A 25,780-nucleotide genomic window follows, 5' to 3' on the forward strand; every position below is an offset into this window, starting at 1 on the left:
TTTCAAATCGAAAACGAGCCAAATCCTTCCACTGCGTGGATCGAAATGAGCCAAATCCGTTCAACCAATAGGAGACTGACCCGAAGACCACGTGATTCAGCCAACATGGCAGACTCCTTGTAGGCTCGTGCCGGCGGTGCTCGTGCGTGATAGCGCGGACTGCGTGGTCTGTTTCGCGAGCTCCTTTGTTTTTTCAAGACTTTTGCTTTGACGGACTTAGTTCCGCATGGATTGCGACGGGTATGAAGAGGTCGGTGAACGTTCCCTGGAAGGCGTACTGTACGGAATTAATGAGATCAACGTCCAACCTGCCTTTCATGGTTACTGAAACGAAGGTTTTTTACATTCAGAGAAATGTGACAGGCCGAAGCCCTCAAATTAGAGCCGAACCCCACTACAGGGTTTCGGTGTCTAATTTTGCATCGGTCCTAAAGAGGGGAAAGACCCTTGTACAAACACCGGAACAGTGCGAGCTGTATGCACACCACCTCAACGAACTGAAGGTGAGAGGCGTGACCAACCTTCTGGTGACTCAATTTGGTGTGTCATGGAACGAAAACGAAGAACTTGCGTATTTTCAGGCTGCCTTTCGTCGCTGTGAAGAAAAGGAGCCCATGAAGATTGGGAAGAAGGCTGCTTATGCTGCTAGGAAGACGGGCCTGCTATCCATGTATGAGTGTAAAGTGGGTGACGCATACTTGTAATTTTTTTTCTGCTAAAGACACAGCACAAGCATTTTTCCATATTGTTTTGAATGTAACCTGAAACATACTGCAGTAATAATAAAGTTTCGAGAAGAAAGTTGAGTCGAATCCAATGCTTCACTTCGATATGAGCCAAATCCAATGTTTCTATTGTTGTATAGGCCAAACTATGCACGTAAATTTTTGGCGATTAGTGCTGTTCGACTGCTCTATCTGCCCCATAAAACTTGTGAGGTACTAGGTTGAATAGCAGCGCATTCCTTTCAGACAAGAAATTATGGCCTTGTTCTAAGTTTCTGTTTTGGTGGATCTGGCTCATTTCGAAAAAAAACTCTTCAAGTGACGTGAAACATGACATTCACATGACGTAACGCAGACTCCGTGATTTCTGGTAGCCAGCAGTGCGGCCCAGCAGCAGCCGAAAAGAAAGCTACCGCCGGCCGCACGTTGAAGGCATCTATCGGCAATTGCGGCCGTCGCTTCGTTTACATTTGCACCGGCGTTTTGCCAGCGTTACAATGGACCCCGTTCTCGAAGTCGTCAACGAAGTTCTCGCAAATAGACGCCTTTAGCATACCGTGTACCTTGTTACCGTTAGCGGAATACCGGGAGCCCCCATACCGCTGAGAGCAAGCGCTGATTGGTCCCGGCGCTGCAGGAGCGCGCGTAGCTATCGGGTACGTGGCGCCATCTGGCGACGTCAAGGAGATTTGCGCATGCATTTGCTGCGCCTCAGTGATTCGTAGCTTCTCGTGTCCTAGTTTTGCTAGAACTATTGGTTCTAGAACACTGTTTTGTGCTATGATGCCATGAAGCTTGTACTTGCGAGTTTGGCCTGTGGCGACGATACCTGTATTTTGGTTCTTGCTCTTTTCTATGTTACAGGAGCTTTGTTGTCAGTATGAATGACGTTTTTGTAATCAGGAGCTGGTATTCTGTCGATGCAAGTCAACTTCAATTTCTCCTCAGTGTCCCTTTAACATTACACCTATCATTTTCCTTTCCATAGCTCACTGCGTTGTTCTTAACTTAAGCTGAGGCCTCTTTGTTAGCCTCCACGTTTCTGCCCCATAGGTGAGTACCGGCAGAATGAAGTAATATAACTCGCACAGAGGAGTTAGGATTGCTGGCCAATGTCTGTCGTGGCTCATTCTCTGATTAGTGGGCGCAGACGGGTGCTTATATGCCGAATTCCGCACGCACGGCTCGCACCAATGACGCACCACTGCCGCGGCATTCACGTGTGCGAGACAGCGGCTGCTTGTAGTCGCCCGAAGATCTGAAGGTTATGGGGTCACTCCGCGTTCAGCCGACTGGGAATGCGAGCTTCCGTGCCGGCTACACGCAGGCGTTTACTGGTACGTGACTCGTGTCCCCAACCGGTGCAGCCGCCGTCGCAGCCACGGCAGGTTCGGACGAAACAGGCAACAGCAGAGTACGCTAAGAAACAGTTTATTAACCTAACGCCAAGCAAAGCACACTGCGGAACAATGTTCTATCCGATAAAAAATAGAGGTACAGCAGCTCACCAAGTCTTCGTCGACCGGCGTTGGATCGTCCGGGAGGTCGCGGGCAGGCAGGGGATCGGCGGGCCAGTTCGGCCATCGCACCGCTGCAAGAGAGCCTGTTCCCGCCGCGGGCTTGTCCTTTTATTTGAAGAAATACTACTTTCACTTCCGCCTCAGCCCGTGCCGTGCCGCGGCCGTATACCCACGCTTAAACTTTCGCGTCACCTCGCTGCGTGACTTCCTACCGTCTGTGTAAAAACGGGGCCCCATCTCACGCCGTCTCCTTGCGCGGTGCATAGCCACGGCCTGACTCCTGCTCCTCTCACCAAGGGCGCTGCGCGCTATGTGGCGTGATACCATCTGTGTAAAAACGGGGCCCCATCTCACACCGTCGCCTTGCGCGGCGCATAGCCACGGCCGTGCCCTGACTCCCGCTCCTTTCACCAGGGGCGCTGCGCGCTATGTGACGGTAAAGCCCCTGGAAATTTTTAAAGTAGCGACAACCTTTGCAGAGCGCCGCCTCTCCCTCTCCTGCGCCCGTCGCCTCTTCCCATTGGTCGATGGTTTCGCGCGCAAAAGCCCTTTAAAAATTCGCTTTTCGCCGCCGCGGACGCCATATTGTCCGCTCCAACCGCGCACCGTAGGTTCGGCAGGCGCCGTTGCCGACACTGCGCTTTTGCTTGCTGTGAAGAACAGCGGCTTTTGTTTTGCTCGGAACGTGTGTCAGTCACCTAACTTCAAGCCGTCTATCTGTGCGGCATGACGAGCAGCTGCGCCTTCGGGTTTCAAGAACCGTCACGACGGTGGAAAGCGGTTCTTCGCGATCCCATCATCGAAAACCGACGCGGGCCGGAGGAAGGTTCGGTTACACAAAACTGGCCGGGCGAATTTTAACGCAACGCCATCGACCAGACTTTGCGATGTAAGTGAGGTGCTTTCAATAGCTGCTGAGTTTTCCTGTTTTTTCAAGCTACGCTGTGCAGTGGTTTGTTCGCGATCGAGCGTATGGCCGCAGTAAGCTCGACATGAGGGCGCTTGCGTTGAGCGCATCGTGATTGCACGCACGCAACCGTGTAAGCGTCTACCGGGGCGAAGGCTCCCGATCGGCTAAGTCCGAACAGCGACCGCGTCTACCGGGGCGGCAGGGCCGCGCCAAAGACCGCCAAACCGGCAGGGAAAAACAGGGCAATTTCGCGGCGCTTAAGATGCGAGGCATACGTCTAACTGTAGAGTGACGTTCCTTAAATTTGAGCGCATGCCGCAGTTAGACATACATGCGTACTAAGGGAGTAATTACTCATTGGCATCCACCCGAGCGCAGCCATACGGCAACAAAGGAAAGCTATACAGCTTTCTCAGAAACTTCGTAGTTAAAGAAAAATTCGTCCGGTGTAGCGGTGGTCCTGGGTTCGAACCCCGGACCAGGACGAATTTTTCTTTAACTACGAAGTTTCTGAGAAAGCTGTATAGCTTTCCTTTGTAGCCGTATGGCTGCGCTCGGGTGGATGCCAATGAGTAATTACTCCCTTATTACAAATCTACTCCACCTTGGGGGATTCCCCTAAACATTTGACCAACACTGTTCCCACTTCGAGTTATTGATCAATTCAATCTCGCCCTACCATAAGCTTGCCGTCCTGGTTAGCTCAATTGGTAGAGCGACTGCTCCGGTGTAGCGGTGGTCCTGGGTTCGAACCCCGGACCAGGACGAATTTTTCTTTAACTACGAAGTTTCTGAGAAAGCTGTATAGCTTTCCTTTGTAGCCGTATGGCTGCGCTCGGGTGGATGCCAATGAGTAATTACTCCCTTATTACAAATCTACTCCACCTTGGGGGATTCCCCTAAACATTTGACCATACATGCGTACTATAAGCGCAGATCAAACTGCGCTCTGACATGGTGAAGCGCACGCGTTACATTCTGCAGTCACGCGCATGCGTGCGTGTATGTTATATATATATATATATATATATATATATATATATATATATATATATATATATATATATATATATATTACAGAAAAATCAAAAAGAGAATTATCGCGCCGTTACGCATCAAGGCACCGTAGGCACCGCTGGTGGAAACACCAGCTAGCACGCGCTGGCTTGCGTTTACTCTCGAAATATGAACAGTAGCTGTGGGTATGCGTGATAGTGCCCATCGTAAGTGCGTCTACCTCGCGGGCCGGGCCGGGTTCGGGCCTATCGAAAAAATCTGGCCGGGCTGGGGCAGGTAACGAAAAAGGTTGACGGGCTCGGGACGCGTGAATAATAAAGGCGCGTGCAGTGCTCTAATAGCGACTATACGAATATGGAAGATTATCGGACAGATGTGTTAAAAACGAGGTAGATTTTGCTGCTCACTAAATGACTGATGCCGATGAATCATTTACGAAGAACTTCATTATCCCATTGCTGGCAGGCGAAAGATATTTGCGAGGTAGGTTTTCTCTTCACTAAGTCACTATTCCAAAGAAAATTTTAATGCCGGAGTCTATATCCTTACAGTTCATGCACGCGAGAGAACATTAGGGGAGGCACAGATAAGTACAGACGTAGCGTGGCCTTCATACCGTATTTCGAGTACTCCCTCAAGCGTCTAACCTGGTCCGCGATACACTGCAGCAGACCAAAACCGAGAGCCACTAGAAGAGCGGATGAACTACAGGCCTTTTAATGCCTTCACTTGCTGGTGTCTTTTCGAATGTCAAACCTGTGCATCCGTTGTAGCACGTCCAGCATTCCGGCGGGGACGGTCGTTCTGTTTGCATACTCCTTTTCACCAAAACGGATCACCGCCAATTCATTCTACGGCCTCGCGATTCACGGTCACGTTCAATGCACGCCCCACTCTCGATATCAAACTTGGCACGCCGCATAAAGCCCGGCGCACCCGGACACGGTGCGCGTGCGGCTCTACCAAAACACTCCATCTATGCGTGCTCATTTTTGCCTTTAGACGATTCAGTGAAGCATGCAAATCTTTCTCCTAAGTCACCGATGTATTTATGCAGCGGAACGCACTGCTAATGCGGCGGCATAGAGAACAACTCGGCAAGTACGGGAATCCAGAGCAACCAATTCAAAAGGGGCGTTAGTTCCTTCGGAGCGGGCTAGAGGTCGCCACCGCAGTCACATGAAATCACAAAAAAAAACAAAAGTCGTTCGCCCGGCGCGCGGTGGAGGAGGAGCGAAGAGGGAGGGCGACTTGTCGCTACTTTAGTTTTTTCAGGGGCTTTATGTGACGGTAGGGTGCCTCTTTGCCAGCGCCGCCGTTCAGGGTGGTGCCATCCTTTGACCGCTCCAATGTCGCCTCTCTCTCCCTGCGGCGCCATTTTGAATCACAGCGGTCGGTCGGGCTCATGGTCGGGCTGGTCTCAGTTGCTTGGCGCAAGCAGCTGAGCTTCCGTTTTTCGAGACCCAGTGGATGCGGACGATCGCTGGTGGCTTTATTTGTTTGACAGTGCTCTGCCGCATGACTGAGGAGCTTGTCAAGTCCGCCGAGGCAGCATGGCGGGTTGTGTGCCAATGTGCGCCGGGTCGGGGGCAAAAAAAAGTTTCGAACACACAGTGGAGAGTTGACAGGTTTCAACGGAGTGTCGAGAGCTCGACGAAGTGAGTTGGCTCTAACGTGAGCTCAGTGGCACTGCTCCACAGCAAAGGCCCAACCTTCTCATAGAAAAAAGGGCCACAAATTGGGCTTATGCCGCACGAGGCGGACTTATGGTTGCTTGGCGGGGGAACTTATCACTCATCCGTCAAGGCAACTGTTTGGTCTAAGACCCTTTTCCCAAGCATTTCACCCTAGAAGAGCCGAGCACCAGGCCAGGGGAAATCTTGTACCCATTAAAGAAACCGGTGGGTACCCGGCGGCACTGGGGATCGAACCCAGCACCTCCCGAATGCGAGGCGGATGCTCTACAACGCGTAAAGGCCTACGCTGTTTTCGCTTCCCCCGAGACTCCGAGCGAAGGAAAAATATGGGAAGCTCAAGTAAAGCGGGATCAGCCCTAGAGTACATTGCTTTAAATGTTACACCTCACAGTGCTTTTTTACCACTCTCTCTCGTTCTGCTATTTCGTGGTTTGCATCTTTTTTTTCATACTTTGTTTTCATGTTTGCGGCGAAGGTTGCACCGCACTGTGCACTACAACATTTTCCCCCTAAATCTTGTTGACTTATTTCGTGGTTTGAACCTTTTTTCATGCTTTGCTTTTATGTTTTCCTTTAAGGTTACACCCCACGGTACATGCCCCACTTTTCTGTCCCAATGTCTTGCTTGCTTATATTGTAGTTCGTGTTTTTTTCATGACCTGCAATTACAGTAGGCATTAAATGAATAATTTGCATTATCTTTTGTTTTATTCTCTGTACTCTCTGTAAGAGGGTAGGCTAAAAAGCTATGTTTTATATTTGTCTTCCTCAGTAATAAAGATAAACTTTCAGGTAGGAGTTATTTTTCGAACAGCCTAACCCATCAGCACACAATTTTGTAGACAGAATAGGAAATACACGGATAGCCAACGTTAAAAACCGCGTTTTTTTTTAACAAAACCCTCTATGGTGAATTTTTTTCGAAAAGCGTGACTTTTCAATGTCGATTAATTCGATTTAGAATTTAAAATTTTCAGAATTACTGCAGTTTTTTGACGACTAAAATCGAATCTTTTTGGGCAGGTTTACATGCATGGTTTATTAATGAATACCGATTGGCTTGAATAAAATAAATATGAAAAAATATATGTAGAATTGTGTTTCACAAACTGAGGAATCGCAGGAGAGCAACCGGTGCGTATGTCCAGGACGAAAGCGAAGTGTGCATGCGTGCGCACGCAAGAACATTCGGTGGTTGTGCGCCCCTCATAAAAATGAAACGAGTGAGAAACTTCTAATAATACTTTATGCTATCGCCAACGAGGGGCGATTCGTTTTCTTTGGCCTCGAGAAAGAAAACGCAGGAGCAGTGCCAACGTCGGTGTACGGCGGCATCATTTGTATATACCAGCGCCCGCCCCATAAGCACATGTAATTGCGCCCTTGTGAGCAATAAAGGGGCGAACAACTCGCAGGTACCCTTTGAAAGATTAGGAAGCAAGCAGACACCAGTTTTTGCGAGCAGAAGAAGCGGAAACAGCCCGCGCGACGATAGCGAAACGAGCCGCAGCGCTCGAGCGGCTGACGACACGCGGGCGTTAACAGAACGTGGGAATTAAAATCCAAAATATCGTGAAAAAAAAGAGGCAGCAATTTCTACTATCCGCATGGAGCAGCAGCACCTGCCCGGTAACAGATCTTTAAAATATTAGCGCGTTTCTCAAACCAACAGACGGATCAGTAACTGTTCAACCTCGACCACTTGGGGCTGTAAAATTAAGTCATGCAATTACGTCTTCGACCCTCGGATGTTAAAATGGCTGTTATGAGTGAACAGATACGCAGTGCGATGTTGATGAAAAAGACTGTTCCAGTCAAAAGCACTCTCACGCCCGCCGAAATAGTGGCGCCGTTACACCCGCTAGCGCAGCTGATCCCGTGTGATTCAATATGGCGCCGCCCGCGATGTTGTCTCCACCCTGTACGGTGGAGCTGGCATCGAGGCATCCTATGTGACGGCATACCATCTGCTTAAAAACAGGACCTCATCTCACGCCGTCGCCTTGCGCGGCGCATAGCCACGGCCGCGGCCTGACTGCGCTCTTCTCGTCAAGCACCCTGCACCCGCCAGGCACCGCCACCGTCGAGGCTGCGTTCAGCTCCCCCGCGCGGCCAGTTCCTCGTCCCTGTCAGGAAGGCTCGCCCCGCGACTGCGAAGGGATGGCGTCTGCTAGCGGCTGCCGCTGTTCGTAGAGGCGGGATTTCAACCTATTCATTCATGAGGCTGAAAAATTATTTCGAGGAGCGAACGTCAGGAAAGGAACGAAGCTTTTTGAAGCAGGCCATGTACGCAGTGTGAAAGAGGTGGTGTCGTGCGACGGGAGCGAAGTAGCAGCCCGGTGCATTGCGCAGACAAGCGTCACTGCGCTACCGAAAACGATCAGATCAACGCTAAGAAATATTTCTATCTAATGCCTGTCAGCGTTGCACTCACTCATTTTTTTTTATGAAGTTATCTTCCGGTAGACAGCTTGTAGCCGCCGGCTGCAGTTGCAAGGCAAGCAAATGTAAACACGCTGCTGCCGTTACCATGTTTTTGGAGCGGTGTGAAACGCTCTCCAAAACGAGCCACCTGCAAGCCTGGGGTGTCCCTGCATTTATAAAGGCTTACCCTGCACTTTCAAAGACGGCCAGTCGGCATAGCATTGAAGGTAATTAGAAAATTCCAGTTGCTGAGCGAACGACGCAAACCTGACTTCATAACAATCTCGTTTGCCGCACCTTCGGTGTTCGATGTGGAATACCCTGTTCAAACTACGCCTTGCAATGATGTGTCCATTGCGTAATCCGCCACTCAAATTTTCTCATTTTTTCAGAAACTGCCAGGCCATTATCGCTACAACACGTCCGTCAGTATTTTGGAGATACGAAATGTCCAATGAACGAACTTTTGCAAGCAGAAGAGAATGCAAGCTGCGGCAAAGCGCTTGTGCGCACTGAAACTCCTGCGGAAAACATAAACCTATTTGACTGGGATTCTGCAAAAAATGAGTATCCTGGCTATTTCATGCCTGATTCTTGAAGAAAGCTTGTGCTCAAAAACCGGAATTTCATTGCAATGTTTGTTAAATTTTTACGCATTTAGTACAAGTGCCCCGATTCTTCGACATTAGGATATATGATTTTTATACTAAATTATCACCCAGTCATTCAGACGTGCAGGCAAAGATTTATCACGAGCATGTTGCCGTTGCCCCTGAAAACGTGCTTTTACTGTTGAAAAAGACGCTGGACGACAAGGCGCAGTGGAAGCGAGCAAGGATTCCGCGCATAGCTGGAACTAATGTAAACGATTCTTTGCAGCGCAAAATTTGGGCTTCTTCCTCAGGTGTGACTGCGGGTGGATTTCGGCGGAGCTTTTTAAGCCCATATATAGTTGACAGCCATGTCAATGACCGAAAATCGTGGGTGCAAGAAGAGGGAAGGGTTCCCAGAGAGCCATTAGCATTCCTCCGAGTCTGCTGAATTTACCATGAGTCAAAAACCTGTCTAGGAGGTAATGCATGAGTCAGGTAAGCGTCTTCCGTACAGGTTTGACCATTGTTTGACCAGAAACCGCGCGCGCGTGTTGCCCATCGCAAAGGGTGGGCCGTCTCCCAATGTCGCGTTGAAAATCCATAAAACCTTGTCCGAGGCGAATTTATATATTTATTATTGGATCCTACAACACAGCAATGTCTCCCCCTGTTGTTATGTGCCATTTGATGCTCGGGAAGGAGGCGCGCAACTGCTTCGCGACGGCGCGCGCAACACAGCGGGAGCTGTCAGACTGCCCCCGCCTTCCTGACAGGGACGCGCGCGCCGCCGCCAGTGGCGCGCGCGTCGCGCGGGAGTTAGATGCGCAGGGTGCCTATACGCTTCGGCAGGTTGCAAAAAGAAAGCATCAGAGAGCTACGGAGACAGAAGAAGACCGAGAAGAACGGCAGCATAATCACGTATTGCTTCGCAATTACCAAGCTTAACCAAGCTAAGCCACAGCCAATTTTTTAACCTCTCCGACATTCCTCGCTCGGAGCAACCGCTTGCTTCCAAGGTAAGGAATTCACCTGTTTCCTACAGTGCCAGTGCGTTGCCGTGACGTCACGTAAGAGTTGGGGACGAGAGGAGAGGCCGAAGTGCCATCGCTCCACATGCCCGGCGGCGCGCACGCTCGTCTCGTGACTCCGGCGCGGGAGCGATGAAGCATTCTCGTGGATCCCACAAGGTGCACACAAGATGATTACCCGAGTTTTCTCCGCACATGACAGCGTGGTACGCATCGCACTGTCCCGGTGGCGATAAGAGCAGGTTCCAGTACAGGGGCAGTGCGCTTCGCGGGAGACAGACAGGGTGCATGCATTGGTGCTGCGTCAGCGCCTCGTAGGGGCAAATGGAGTTATACATGATAACTGTAGGAAACTAACACTAAACTGCAGCAGTGCGCGGAGTGTTTCGAGCATGTTTGGTTGCTATCGAAACACAGGTGAGTCCAAGAGGCAAACAAAGTTCAGACGATGCGGGTTATATGCGGCGTAAACGCGCCTCCAGCTGTCTCCGATAAGCGGCATAATGGTAGAACCGTACCCGCGGAATCTACCTTATCAAGGACGCGGTCTGTGCATTCCGAAAGACCCGCTCGCTACATAGGCAGCGGCCATCCGATCGCGATCATCATCAGCATGCGGTGCAAGCGGTGCATTGAGAAGGTCGCGCCGGTAGGCGGCCTGCACATGCGCGCGGCGATTTTGAGGTTTCGTCTGGTTTCGGCTATGCGGCGCTGACACGCAGTTCTTTCCTGTGCGGCACGTTACGTTTACTTCTCTCCGCGCCTGTACAGGGGCGAAATTTTGGAACCAGAGCCAGATTTTAAGGTCACCGTCGTTTTGGGCACTGTTATTTATAGCTGGACATCTATTTTGGTGCAAATAGGTCAAGTTCAAATTTCGAGGGCAGGCCAAAATTTTGTGTTGGGTCGGGCCAAATTTGAAGGTGGCCACCGTGTTGGGCGCGGTCAATTATGGCTAGACATCGACTTCGATTCCATAGGTGAAATGGTAAATTTGTTTCTTTGCGCCGTACGTGTCTCACTTCTCGGCAGACACCCGAACCGCGCCGTAAGGAAGGGAAAAAGGAGCGAGTGAAAGAAGAAATAAACAAAAAGGGTGCCGTATTGGGGTTTCGCATTCTGCCGAGGTAAATTTCAGAGGTGAGTGGGAGAAATACTAGGGGCGACCTAGTTCAAATATGGAGGTCACCATTGTGTTTGGCGTGGTGCAATACAGGGTCGGCTGGGCCAACCCTGACGGGGCCGCAAAGGGCTGCACATAAGCGCGGTGACAACAGTGCACTATAAAATATGCTTGTTATTAGCGCTTATTATAGTAGCACGACTATTCTGTTCGCACTACCTGCGTGCGTTTTTTGTCTGCAACGTGTTGCGTGCGTCCTGAAGATGTCCCGAAGGTGCGCGTTGGTTATCGGAAACATTGTATTTGAAGACTTCAAATGAATTTAACATCGGGCGTCTTTCAAAGCACAATGACTGTAATCCATTCCAACTTTAGCAAATAAGTCATTAACTCTGCCTGCGCATGCGTAAAAGTTCCCCTTCTACCCAGAATTGTAATTTGTAAGCTGTAGTGTGTTCTCTGTGGAGACATAAATTGAGGTCATGCAACAACATGTGCGACGCTTCCTTGAGTTGAAATGAACTTGAAATTGTAGACAGTGGGGAGTAAACTCTCTACGACGGGACCAGCAGCCGAATTTCAAAACCACTAAGCCACTGGGCGGGTGCGAATAGACATTCGAACCACACAGGCACATGTTGGCTTAGCAGAAGAGCTGCGTCAACGCTTCGCTTCATCTCCTTCTAAGCACAACGCTCCAGCGCTGTACACAATTGTAGCAAGATCGGTTCTGAGCTCGCTGAGCGCGGCCCGAGAGACCAGGACGCCATGCGAATAAGGCTGTAGTGATGCAGTACCGCTACAGCCGTGTTTACTGTGCGGCTGTGGTTAAATGGCTGCCGTCTAAGATGTCTATTCTATTGGCATGCTACTGACAGCACGACGATCAGGCTAAACGCAAACAGTAAAGTCACGCGATTGTGGTGCCAGCACTTGGCTGCACCTGCAATGCCAATACCAAAAATGAGAAAATGCGATACATGTTCTCAACCGCAAATATCGATCCCACCCCACTGATGGTCGATGTACAGATGCTCGTATAGTTTACTCTTGTCCTGAAGTTTTGAATCAAGCGCATTTGCTGTTGGCAAGGCGAAGATGAAGCTTTACACTTGCGCTGAGCTTCCCTGGTGGCAGCTTGCTTAGGAGCAGAAAAGCAAGAGGTAAGTTTTTCATCTCACAGATAAGTCTGTTACGATGCCACATTTTTTACCCCTGAAACCAACATAATCAAATCGGACAGCATTCTCTTTTCACATACTCTGGAATACTAATGAAAACGTTTATAGCCATACGGGAACCATTGCCGCGCATCATTACCGTGAGAAAAATTAATGCGGGGTACATGGCGAATGGAGGCTGAGCATGCAGGAAACTCGATATTTATTCTGTAGGCTTGGGCATGCCCCTGGGAACACATAGAGCGTCTCCAATATTGGGAATCCATCTCAACACTGTTTCGTACTTGTTAAAAAAGTGCAAAATACATGCAGAACCCAGTCGAAAAAAACACCAGCCCGTATCTCGTGTTTACACCAGACCGGAAATTCAGACACGGGTTCTGGTGTGACCCGGCCTGGTGTGACCCGGTCTGGTGTGTCCCGGTCTGGTGTGTCCCGGTCTGGTGTGTCCCGGTCTGGTGTGTCCCGGTCTGGTGTGTCCCGGTCTGGTGTTACCGGGTCTGGTGTTACCGGGTCTGGTGTGACCCGGGCTGATGTTTTTGGTGTGACCTGGTCTGGTGTTTTCTGATGAGATTTAATTTGGTGCCGTGCTGACCGGGTTAGGAGCCTTCGGGAACAATTTGCCTGTTTCACGATATGTGCCGCCCGCTGTGGAGCATAACGAGCATACCTGGTACCGAGAAAACAGGTTGAAAAGAAGCGCACGTGGGTGAAGCAGGCAAGGTGTGGCTCCACAAGACGCCAACTTCACACGTGAGGAGGCAAGTGTGAGCTCGACAGCTGCCCTCTTCTGTCTTTGGTACTGTTGCTGATATAAACTGCACAAGTACAGTTAAACCACCAGCTTCTGCAATGCTTGCGCAGTTGTTCACTATCACTGGAGAGCTCAAAGAGAAGAGTTGTGTGTACGCAGAGTGGCCGTGAGAAAAACGCAAATTCAATGTGCTTTGATAGCGATGCAGTGCATTAGGATACACATAACAGCATGCATACACCAGCACTCAATTTTTACACTTACCAATAGAAATTTTAGGGAAAGAAAATGAAACAAAATTTGCACGCATACGCCAATACTCAATTCGTATGATTGCCAAAAGAAATTGCAAGGGCATGTAGAAAAGAAAAAAGAAACAAAATTTATTCTCATTCGCTTAGCTCTTTGAAGCAGCGGGCCTCTTTCGGCGAAGTTCGCAAGTTTTCTGTGATAGCCACAGTCTTATGCTTTTTTCAGCTTTCGTGGCTGCTTCGTCCGTCACTCCCCGACTGCGGGCATAATGCCTGAAGAACACTGAAAGAAAATCATGCATAAGAGTTAAAAATAGCGCAAGCTTTGTTATTATTCTGGCTTCGGCAGAATTGTTGTTGTAGAACCAATTTCCAGGACATACAGTAAGTCTTAGCCTGACAATTAGCTCAGCACTACAAAAACTGCCGCATCTACTTGTAACGCCACGGCTTGTTGTAACAAAGAACAGTATGCTACATGATAAGTAAATTCATTCGCCTGATCATATCAAAGGGACACAGAGGACAACCTCATCCAGCTTTAGTTCTTTGTAAAAATTAATTGTATGGCTTTGGGGCCATGTTGATGTTGCAGAGTCATTCATTGCTGCGAAAATTGGGTTAGAAAATGAACCCATAGTTCGATTCACACATGAAAAGGGCCAAATCCTGGTGTGAGACCGTCCATGTTTCAACACCTGTAACCCAATTAGGGCACAAAGCTGTAGCTCTGACGATGCACAATGCCATTCCTTCTGCTCTTAGTAAGTGTAGAAGCATGTGCAATCTCAACAGAACAGTGCAGCACTAATGGTGAGCAAATTTAATCGAAACACCCACACAGCACATCGAAAGAAAGTTGTAAATGAGCCTAGAATTAAGCCTAGAACACTTCTGCCTAATATGAGTAATAGTGCAACACGGTGTTCTGATTCTGGGTAAATCTCAGCAGATATGTAAACAAATCACTTTATCCACTCTAGAAAGGTTGCACAAAACTATGTTGCCAAATCTTGCGCATGTGCAAAGGCCATGAGTGCCAATACTGCAAGCACGACAGCTGCTGTGACACTTTGCACTGCCGACATCATCAAAATGAGCATGTCGCCTTAATATTCACGCCAAGTGTAAAGCAGAAAAATGACTAAGGTCATCAGAAAAAAGCGTTTGTCAATTGTAAGAATGCAGGCACTGCCCAGTGCCCTAGCACATGCATACATGGTATGGTCCTGAACACAAAGCCAAAGAACACCAAGTAAGGGCTCAGTTGCATTACTATGCATGCGAAGTGTACAACAGGTCGAACTGCGTACATTTCCTGAGAATATGTTTGTGCTAAACCATCCCATAATTAGTGCCTTTGTTAAGGCAATAAGATGAAACAATAACAAAAAAGGACAGGAAGATACATAAGAATGATACCATCAGCGTTTGCATTAAAGGTGCACTAAAGAGGAATCTGAACTCATACTTTTACCGATGGAACTCGTTCTACACATTCCGAACGTTCTTAGAAACTGCGAATTATTTCCCTGTGCAGTCAGTTTCTCTAGTTTAAATCGAATTAAACACCCGGTTCCTGCTTTTTTTTTAATTCCCCCGCAGACAGTGGGAGGAGTCGACTAATCTTTCAACCAGTCCTGTGGTGGCTTGCCGCTCTGCCATCGGCGGAGCGATACGGAGTGTTTGGCGAAAGCAGAGTCCACGCGTATTTTTATTTCTGTGGGCTTAATTTGCAGCTACAGTTAAACCTGGATATAACGAAGTTGAAGAAAGCTCCCGATTTTTCGTTACATGCAGGTTTTCGTTACATACAGGTTTCGCGTGAAGGCTCGTACGAATGATGCAGAAACGAAATCAAATAGCCCACAACACTATGCCTACAACACTGTTTATACCTCATTATCACAATTGTTTTTATGACGTGACACGACTGTTCTTACGTCGCCGCGCACGTGAAAGTGCGTGGCGCGAAACGACTGCACCATGTGTCTGCGCACAGGCGACTTGGTGTAGAGAGGGGAACTCGAGTCAGACGCAGCGGGAACGCCCGCATGCTCTGCCGAAGCGCGATTGGTGGCCCCGAGAGGGACCGTTGAAAAAAAAAAAGCTGCCAAAGCAGCTTTGAGCGAACGGGAGGAGGAGAGGCGGCGTTGGGCGAGGAGTTTTTTTTTCACGGATCGGCCGGTGAAGGCAGCCTTCAAATATTTTTTACACTGAAAAATTGCGTAATTGCTGCCTGCTTCTTCGGCACAAGTGCAGGCAGAACACGCCGCTCCAAAGAAGCTAAATCGTGTAGAGCTCCTTCATCGTCGCGCGAGCCGACGAAACGGCGCATAACGTCCATTGCGTTCATCACCTCCTTTGCAGTAGGCACGTCACACGGATCTGCATCGCAAGCACCATCACCACCATCATCTTGCACGCTTTCAGCTAGTGCTGCATCAGTCATTTCCTCTGTAGCCACGGCGGCGTTGTCGGCAAACAAAAAGTCATCCAGTTCAACGTCGTCGGGTACACCACCGTTAGTGCGTAGCTCGTTCCACGCTTCGGCCACATCGGACGGAGTAGAAACGTCTTCCTCGTCATCGGCACCAGCCTGTGCGTTTTTTGCTATTCCGGCCTTTAAAAAGCAATTCCTAATAACCTCTGCCCTGACCTCTTGCCAGGAGGCAGCAAGCATCTCGACTGCTTGATAAATATCAACCTTCATCTCTCGTTCCAGCCGGATGTCGAGAAGAATCTTCTGGATTAGTCGGCGTCGGTAACAGCATTTAAAACTGTTAATGACCCCTTTGTCAAGGGGTTGGATTAGGGACGTGCAGTTGGCCGGGAAGTAGTGCAGTTCGATGTTCGAGAGCTGCAGACCTTCGACGTGGTGCGCCGAGCAATTATCCAGCAGTAGGCAAACTTGACGGCCTTGCCGCTTGACGTCCTGGTTAAATTCCTTTAACCACTCTGAAAATATTGTCCGAGTCATCCACGCCTTGGAGTTCGCCACATACTTGACGGGCATACGCTTCGTTCCCTTAAAGCACCTGGGACGGGCACTTTTGCCGACAACCAGCGGGACTCGCTTGTCTGTGCCGTCGAGGTTGGCGCACAGCAGAATCGTTATGCGGAGCTTGCTCTGCTTTCCGCCGCGGCAGTCATCGCCTTTTAATGCTAGCGTGCGGCCCGGAAGCATTTGATAAAACAGGGCTGTCTCGTCGGCATTGTAGACCTCGGCCGCCTCGAAGCGACTAAGTATTCCAGGCAGCTTGTCAGCCACCCATGAAGCAGCAGCATCGCTGTCTGCGGAGGCAGATTCGCCGCTGATTACTCTCCCGACGACACCGTGTCGGCTCTTGAAACCCTGCAGCCACCCGTTGCTTGCCTTGAAATCGTCATGGCCCAAGATACACGCAAAGTCCTTTGCCTTCTGTTGCAAAATCGCGCCACTAATGGGCACATTTCTGGCTCGCGTGTCCAAAAACCACGTGAACACTGCCTTGTCCACATCAGCATATGTCGACGTCTTCAGCCTTTTTTTCTTCGAGCTTGTTCCCGACTCCACTGCGTTTCTGATGCTGTGTTCCGCACTCAAAATCGTTGATAGGGTGCTCGCTGGAATGCTGAAACGGGCGGCAATGTCCTTCTTCTTCTCGCCCGCGGCGACTGCATTTAAAATTGCAAGTTTGTCTTCGAAAGACAAAACTTTTCGTTTTCTGGCAGCAGAACTCATCACGACCAACCGACGACGCAGTTACAAGCGGAGACGCACGACTACACGCCGACGGTAGGCCTAGCACCTCCAAAACAAGTCAACGAACCAGCACGAGAGCACAGCTGACAAGCGCAGACGCAGGACAAACACAAAATGGCGAATGCAACGCGTCGTCTCGTCGGTCTCGTCCTCCTTGCCCCTCTCGTTCTCCTTTCCCCCTCTCCTTCCTTTGCCCTGGCACGGCCGGTCTCGAGGGGGGCGCGCTCGCTCTTTAAAGAGCGCGCGCCCCCCTCGAGACCGGCCGTGGCCCTGGTAATGAAAGAACCGGCCATCAGCGTTGCTTTTAAAGTGAATTCTTACACATAACTGTGTCTAAGCCATTGAAACAAATGGAAATCACAAAATAAAAGTGCTTGTCCTCAAATCCATACATAAAAAATGCAACAAAAAATCAACCGCCGCTACAAATGCCACCTGGTGCCACGCTACACAAGCAAAGCCTGAACAGGCTGCTACGTTAGCCACGGGGCGGCGCTAGCCGCGCGCTAGCCGTCGCTATCATCATCATTGCTAAGTTCGCTTGGTCGCGGCCAGTCGCGGTGATCCCAGGCGTTCGCGTAGCTGTTGGCTCCGTACAATATTAATATTCACTAATAAAGTGCATTTATTTGGTCGAATTTTCCTTAAAAGTGCGAAAAGTAATGACTGATCAGCTTTGCGAGTTCGTTACATCAAGGTTAACTGCCGCAACGTCTTCGTTACATCGAGGTCGAAAATACATGGGCTTCAATGGGGGCAGCGTTGGGGAATTCAAAAATTTCGTTAAATCCAGGAATTCGTTACATAGAGGTTCGTTACATCCAGGTTTAACTGTATGTAGTCTCTGAATAGATCTATTTATCCACGGAAATGTAAAAAAAAGCAAAATAAAAACGAAAGCAAAGCCGCCATGTGACTGTCAGCAAGGCACTCCATGCGTTGGCTGACTCCTCCCCGACTGCGGAGAATTAAAAAAAAAAGGCGGGAGCCAGACATTAATCACATTTAAATGAGGAAAATCAGCGCCACAGGGCAATAATTCAAAGTTTCTAAGAATGCTTGGAACGTGTAGATCGGGTTCCCGTGGCAAAAAGACGAGTTCTGATTCCTCTTCAGTGCACATTTAAAGGTTTTAAAAATGCGCAGCTCTTAAGAACCTAACTTTTTAGCTCAACATTGTCATGTGACAACAGCTTATTTTAGCATCACAAAACAAGTTATGTTCTTTGGTTGTTGCCACAGATGTGGAGTGCTCATGTCATACACTCATCTAGCAGCTCAGCTCTGTAGGAAGTTCTTAGCTCTACCAAATGCTTCTCATTGTGCCTGTCAAGTAGCTAACTGCACATGAATTCTCATGCACAACCAAAAGCCATGCAATGAATTGATCCATTCTAATATGAGTCAAATAGTGTTTGATAAATATTACCTTCTCAAGAGCTATTGCCAAGGTCGAGATAGCCTCCTTTCATATGTTAATTCAATATGACAATATGCACATGTGCTAACCCCAGTAGAATACAATAATTACCCCTTATCGTCTCCACCTTCAGCGCCGTCAATGCCTTCTGCGGTGCCTTGTCCCCACCCTCTGCCAGGAATCTGTTGGACAGCGTTCCTGTGAAGCTGCGCTGAGCCAGCACTTCTGTTGACCACAATGTGGTTGCCGCTCTTTTGACAAACAGTGAATCTTTTGGCAGCGCCATGGGAGTATCGTACGCCTCTTTCGATATTTCGTGGCCACTGGCCAGGTGTACCTGCAGGAAAAAGAAAAATGGCATGCCGAACTGAAAGGGACGTACATAATGTACTAATTATCATTGTTTACCGAGTGCATTCTGACTTAAAACTCAGTGTTAGCACTTGCCACAGCACCAAGGTCAAAATCATTTAAAACTTGAAAATAACTGGAGAACTTAAGCGTGGACATTAACAGTGCGATGGGCATTTAGTGGCACTTCTTAACAGCAGTGGAGTATCAAAGGTAACTGCATGCAGTGCTTGCAACTGGCTAATGCTAATCTCAATTCATGTTTGGAATGCTTCGGCAAATAATTTCAGAAAAATGGCTCTACCTTGCTGGACATAGCCAATTAGTATGTGCGCACAGTAACAAATGCTAAAAAAAGAACAGCACACAAAAAAGCCGTGCTGTTTGTGCTTCACATGATATGGTGCCCCTTGTAGAGTGGAATGGTCACGAAATTTCTATAGCAACCAGATGCCCTTCTCAAGACATGTCATGATGACTAAGCAATGCGAAAGACCACCCTCAAAGACAAGCTACCCTTCCGACACAGAGCTGGCCTCTCATGCTTCACCCTCATGCCTCCCCTTTTGCTGTCATTGTGGGGCACATGGCTGCAACACAGGCTCTTCTACTGCTCAGCCTGCACTGACCCCTAACATCTCATTGATGTGCTAGCTGCCAGTGCTCTTTTTAAAAGCAGCACTAAGCATGATCATATGGAAAAATTTTAGTGATCATTAATACTACATGGGCTACCTTTGTGGACCAAACTGAACCTGTAAAGTAACTGCACAAGCCGCAAGAAATAAGCATCTGACTGTTCAAGCCTGACCAAAACTAGTCCCATATACCTGTCGTTAAACCACCAAAATAAAATGCATATAGCTTACTGAATTTTAAAAGCACTGGTAATGATGAAGGACAGAAGTGAACGGGACAAGCACTTCTCCTCTGTCCTTACTCGTGCATTCAAAGTTCAGTGTGCTAAACCAACTGGCCTAATAGACAAATTTTGTAAAGCGTCTAGCTTGTTTACTACACATGACAATGCTAAGAAAGAGTGCACAGCTGAAAAGCATACACCAAAATATAAGACACCCACATGCATCATCATCAGCCTGATTGCGCCCACTGCAGGGCAAAGGCCTCTCCCATGTCTCTCCAATTGACCCTGTCCTTTTGCCAGTTGCGGCCACCGTATCCCCGCAAACTTCTTGATCTCATCCACCCACCTAACTTTCTGCCGCACCCTGCTACGCTTGCCTTCTCTTGGTATCCACTCCGTTCACCTCACTTCACTTCACTTTATTACCTTAAAGACCCCCAGTTAGGGGGTATTACATAAGGGGTGGGTACAAATAGAATTAAATTTTGTGTACAAAGATGTTATTCATTAAATATGGCGGTTATACAATTCAAAAATGAGAATGGACAGGTGGTTGCAGCGACGTCGTGTGGAAGGCCGTTCTAGTGTTTGGCTGAGCGAGGAAAGAATGATGCAGCAAACGTTGTGGTATGAGTCTGTGGACGGGAAACTTGCAGGGGATGACCAAGGCGGAGTGAAATACATGCTGGAGGGCTAATGTAGGGTGGAATACGCAATGAGCTGTAAAAAAACTTCTGAAATAAACACATACTGGCGATGCGACGACGACAGGCAAGGTTTGTTAGGCTCAACTCCGCTTTTAAAGATGACATGCTGATATCATATGAATAACATGAATGAATGAATCTAGTGGCTCGGTTCTGTAGCGATTCTAGTGATGTTAACAAATAGATTTGGTTAGGGCTCCAAATGGGGGATGCATATTCTAGTTTTGTTCGAACCAGGGACTTGTAGGCAAGAAGCTTAACGTTTGGCGGTGCATGACGCAAATGACGTTTCAGGAAACCAAGGGTTTTGTTAGCTGATGATAGAATGTTAGTGACATGCGCATTCCAGCTTAGATCTTGGCTTAAGGTTACACCCAAGTATTTATAGGAGTTGGTTAATTGTACTGCGACGCCAGAGATCACCTAAGGGAATAAAAGGGCAGATATAACAATTACATGTAGAGGTGAAATTCGTTTCATGAGCGTCTAGTAAATTTTCGCAGCAGGACAAATGTTGCTCGATTTGGATGGTGACCTTTTTTGTTTCTTTTTTTTTCTTTCATTCTATAATCTGTGTTCCTTGAATAAAAATTTACAGATGCAAGTGAATGCTGGTGCCACGTCTTATTTATGCTGCTATAGCCAGTATAGACAAGTATCAACTTGCTAAACATTCAACACCGGTGAATAAATATATGTGCATGCTACCCCCACTGATGCAACAGCAAGCAGTTCTCAAAGTCACATTTCATAAGACATGAAATTTAGGTGCTTTCACCTTTCCACTGTCTGTCAGAGTACAAACACCCTGGACTGGTCGTGGTTCTGCTGGAGGCGGTCCAGCAGGCACTGCTGGAAGGTGTACTTCTGGAGATGACATCAGAGATGCCTCACCTCCTTCCAAAGCCGGCATGTCTGCACGCAATACGGCACAACACAAGCTTGATATTTACCTAGTAGAGATTAAGCCACAATTCAGACTAGTGCAGTAGGAACAACATTTCATACAATTTACGCTGAAATCAATACCCTCAGCCTCGAAGCATATCAAATAAATAAGTAGATTATTCTTTTGTTATGCAGACATGAAATATGGAATCAATTTTATCCATACTTATGGCAAGACAGCTAGCTACCCCTTAGTACATGCGTTTAATGCATAACAAAGAAAAGCAAAATGCAGTTATTTCTGGTGGTGAACATCATCCTGCCTATGCCCAAACCAGGTTAAAAGCACTACCCACTGACCCCCAATTTAGTATTGGGCCAGCTACAGCCATCCTACAGCCCACAGATTTCCTAATCTCGTCTGCAATGTTTACCTTTTTTTGGAATCTATTTCATAAGTAGTAATGGACCATTCACCACCTATCCTCCATACCATATACTACCGCATTACTCTCTTCCTGTCTCTTAATGTTACACGCACTGCGCTGTCCTGAGGTTAATTTCAAGCCTTCTCAACATGGCTGCTGCCCGTACCGATGAATTTTCCCATTAGCGTCATGAATAGTGATTTAAAAACAACATTCTCGTATGCTTCCTTTGGTTTCAATGACTGTTGGCTACCTTCCTATTTATGCTGTAACGAGCTCCTCATTTCTATACCCTTCCCTGTTCGTTCCGTCATTAGGTTATCCTTGCAGCTTGAAAAACGGGCTATAAACTTGCTGCGAACTGAAAAAAATGTGCCCAGTGGTAGGTTAAGGACTCTGCAACAATCTCACTGGCAATTACAGATAGTGGGCATGGTTTATTGGTTTACTGGGGTTTACTGGGGCCCAAGGCAACTCAGGCTATGAGGGACGCCGTAGTGGAGGGCTCCGGAAATTTCGACCACCTGGAGCTCTTTAACGTGCACTGACATCGCACAGTACACGGGCCTCTGGAATTTCTCCTCCATCGAAATTCGGCCGCCGCGGCCGGGATCGAACCTGCGTCTTTTGGGTCAGCAGCCGAGCGCCGTAATCACTGAGCCACCGCGGCAGGGCACAGATAATATACATGATTCCGGAGTGCTGCTGATGACTTTCCATACCTTCCTCAGCTGATAAGCACGCTTTTGGTACTTCAGATGACAGCAGCGTGGGCCCTTCCAGTGACAGGATGGGGTGGCACTGTTGTGGTAACGGTGTCACCGCCCTTGGAGGGGTGTCTTCAGCGGCATTCTCAACGACTGCAATGCTAGCCACATTGGTCACTTCAGCAGCTGTTGACAAAAACGTTTGCTGTTTTAGGCTTCCCGTTTAGCAAGTTCATTTTTTCTTGTTTCATCATACTTTCTCATCTTTTTGTTTTTGGTCTTTTTAGGTAATTTATCTAAGCTCCACTAAGAACATGAACATATGCAGCTAAAGTTCACATTTCCACTGTGATGCAGACGTTAGGATCATTAAAGCCATGGAATAAGGGGAAACCTGCATTTCTACAACCAATGAGGAATGTAATAAACATGCAAAATTTTTAACACTTGCTTTCCCAAAAAGAAGTCCTTTTTATAATGCACTTGTGTATTTTTAACACACTGGAGCTTACAAGAAAAAAGTAATAACTTACAGGCTGTATCAAGCGGTATCCAGATTAAGAAGTAGGCATACTGCCATACAAGACTAACCTGGAGCTGAGAGGCATTTCAGAAGCTGCTCCTGCAGCTTCATGTTTAACTGCCACAGCTTCGAATTTTCTTTCTTGAGGACTTCCAGCTCCTCTATTAGCGCATTGCTTTCTCTGAGTGCCACAATGTCCTCATTGGCACTTCTTTTCGCAGCCATTCTCAACTTCTTCGCCTTTTTCGTTGACTAGAATTAAAGCATAGGCATAACCAATATAAATGCAGCAAATGTGTATCATGCACAAGTCATCATGCACTTCGTATATAATCAGCATACTGGCATTTGTTTGACCATTGCAAGGAGATTCACCCACTTGCCACAAGTACACTAGGCGTTTCCTCATCCATAACACGGTACTGTTGGCCGCAAAAGTTTGCAGGATCTGTGATGCGTGACGGGGCGAAGCAAAACAACAGTGCTGCGTGGTCTGCCATAACAGAGCATAGTATCCAGGCTCATGTGAACCTCAACACCACGCTCTGTGATGGCAGATGGCACAGCAATGCAGTTTTGCAGATCCTGCAAGCTTTTGCGCTTGACAGTTCATGCTCCTGATACATGTTAGGAATAATAGCAATGCCAGGAGTGCATATGACTGTATATATGACTGCACTAAGCCTAAGAACCTGCAGCAAGTTCCTGTCCAGAGGTCTCCTTGAAAAGATTCAGCAGTGCTTCGATGTGACTTTGAAGCTGGCATTGTCAATGTCAAGTCCTTCACGACTCTGAGCTAAAGCCGCTTCTTACTTGGTCGCTCTTTACAACAGCAACTTAAATGGTACATCAGAGCAAACAGCTATATCATACAATTCTTTGTATATGAATTTCCAAGTTTAGATGCTTGAACTAAACAAATACCAGAAAAATGCACTACATCACTCATATAAGCACATATAAGCTTTTCCTACAACTGCATGCTCTGTTTACCATGGCTGTGATTATACATGCGCCCGCATGGCAACATGCTGCTTGCTCTAAGACTTGCACATGTTTCAATAATTCAACACTAGCCAACACTTCCACAAAATATACAAAAGGAGTAAACATATTCAGAATGACCAGGGAGATAGCAAAGGGCCCAGCAGTGGCATCAATGAAAATTGCTTATACATGGGTTGCACCGAAATCATAGCTGTTGCCATGTTTGAGATTAGATGCATACCAGACACCTGCAAATTTTTCTAATCCATTTTTCATTACCTGCCCCAATCTGCACTGCAGAAGCTCTCCGTTAGACTCTGTATTGTGGCACCCATGACATCGCATGAAACCCATGTATACATACTACCAACATGACAATTCCTGAACGGAACATGCAGTTTCCAACACGCACATTTTCTGGTGGCCCCTGCCGCTTCAGTTTTCCACGCTGTGCCTTATCTGCTAAGAACATGTCCATATCTTCTTTGGACTCTGAAATAAATTTGTTGAAATAAATTTGAATGAACACTTGTTTCTCGTAGTAACGACCAGGCCACACAACACTCATGCTGATACATCTCAGTGCTCGCACTCATATGCTTGTGTTTTCACCAAGTGTCCAGTGTCCACATAATTACACTCGCACGCTGCAGTGTTTTTCTCAAGCATCCACATAATTAATGTGCAGCCTGGTGGTACTGATCAGCTAACATTTTTAAAAGCAAGGAAAAGATGAGAAGACAACATTAGTGCAAGGAATGCAGCATATAAATAGCTGACATTGCTGTGCAGTGTATTTCATAATCCTGCAACACCAGATAGGCAAATACTGCAAAGCTTTACAGTGTATGTAAACACACAGAATTAAAAATAAAACAGGTCTAACCATTGTGCCGTCTCCCCGAAACCACAGCAAATTAATGGGCACGGGATTTCGGTACATCAAACATGCAGTACACTTGGAGCGCACAAGCGATAAAAAGAAACTGGAAGAGGGCGAGAAATGTTCGAGAAACAACGCACACAACGTGTGGTTGGTCTAGTCGGTGCAGATTCGACAACATGAAAGGGAAAACAGCGCTGACACAGGACATGAAAGGGCACCCTTTGTTTTGAATCGTGTGCCCCGAGCAAACCCATGTGAGCAGAGAGGCGGCATATGCCTGCCGACATGTTTTGCAGCAATGGTTCATGGCACAGGGATAAAAAAAAAACTTTCATCAGGGTCTTCAGGACCGTTCTGCTTACCTGACATGTGGAGTACTTTGGCGTCGTAATACCCTCCACTGGTTCTTTCGTCGCCTTCCCAAAATACGCTGTAAATTTCCCCGGCGCTAAAATCGTCCACATCGGCCGGGCGGAACCCTTTCACATGACGAGATTTCGCGATTTTCTTTACATTGTCTCCAAGAATTTCACGTAGACGTAATACCATAGTGCCTAGAATATATTCTAGGCACTATAGTAATACTCCATTGATTTGTCCGGGCAGCCCCACTGGAGATTAACGCTGGCAAAACTTGGCCAAAACAAACGACGGAGATCCACGCGCGAGCCTCCATGATGCGCCCACGTCGCCTAGGCTTGCCGGATAGCTCATTATTTAGGCTGCTAGGGGTGGCGCTGTAATCTCGTCAGATACGCAAAGAATTCCGTAAGACTTCTATCCGCGCACAAAACAGCATATTACGATATGTTCGCTCTAATTCTTTCTGTGATCTTAGGTTAACAGGTACTGTATGACATTATCATCACCATTTCCCTTCATTATCTGGAAATGTCTAGAAAGACAGAACAAGGTCTACCTTGGAGAGAAGCTTCACACGCTCCTGTCGGCCACCAACGCCCCGTGTGTCCGCTTCACGATTTCGGGTGAAATCAAACCGCAAAATAAGCTATTTAATGTATTGGTCACTTATTCGGCGATTGCTTCTTT

General features: G+C 47.8%; 1 protein-coding gene across 2 annotated transcripts; it reads right to left on the reverse strand.

The window, feature by feature from the left end:
* Window positions 1–13,331: 13,331 nt before the first annotated feature.
* LOC149338229 (uncharacterized) lies at window positions 13,332–25,395 on the reverse strand. Of its 2 annotated transcripts, XM_089547554.1 has the most exons (7): window positions 25,093–25,395; window positions 24,257–24,336; window positions 22,926–23,109; window positions 22,350–22,520; window positions 21,090–21,226; window positions 18,500–18,725; window positions 13,332–13,506 (listed from the first exon to the last, which is right to left on the reverse strand). In XM_089547554.1, exons 1-7 carry the CDS (start codon window positions 25,277–25,279, stop codon window positions 13,370–13,372), a joined length of 1,122 nt encoding a protein of 373 aa, XP_089403680.1. In that variant the 5' UTR covers window positions 25,280–25,395; the 3' UTR covers window positions 13,332–13,369. The 2 variants fall into 2 exon arrangements, with proteins under 2 accessions (XP_089403680.1, XP_089403681.1); XM_089547555.1 differs by lacking the exon at window positions 22,350–22,520.
* Window positions 25,396–25,780: the final 385 nt, after the last annotated feature.

Source organism: Amblyomma mixtum, chromosome 6 (genome assembly GCF_055824585.1).
Source record: "Amblyomma mixtum isolate Tamu chromosome 6, ASM5582458v1, whole genome shotgun sequence".
Taxonomy (NCBI): domain Eukaryota; kingdom Metazoa; phylum Arthropoda; class Arachnida; order Ixodida; family Ixodidae; genus Amblyomma; species Amblyomma mixtum.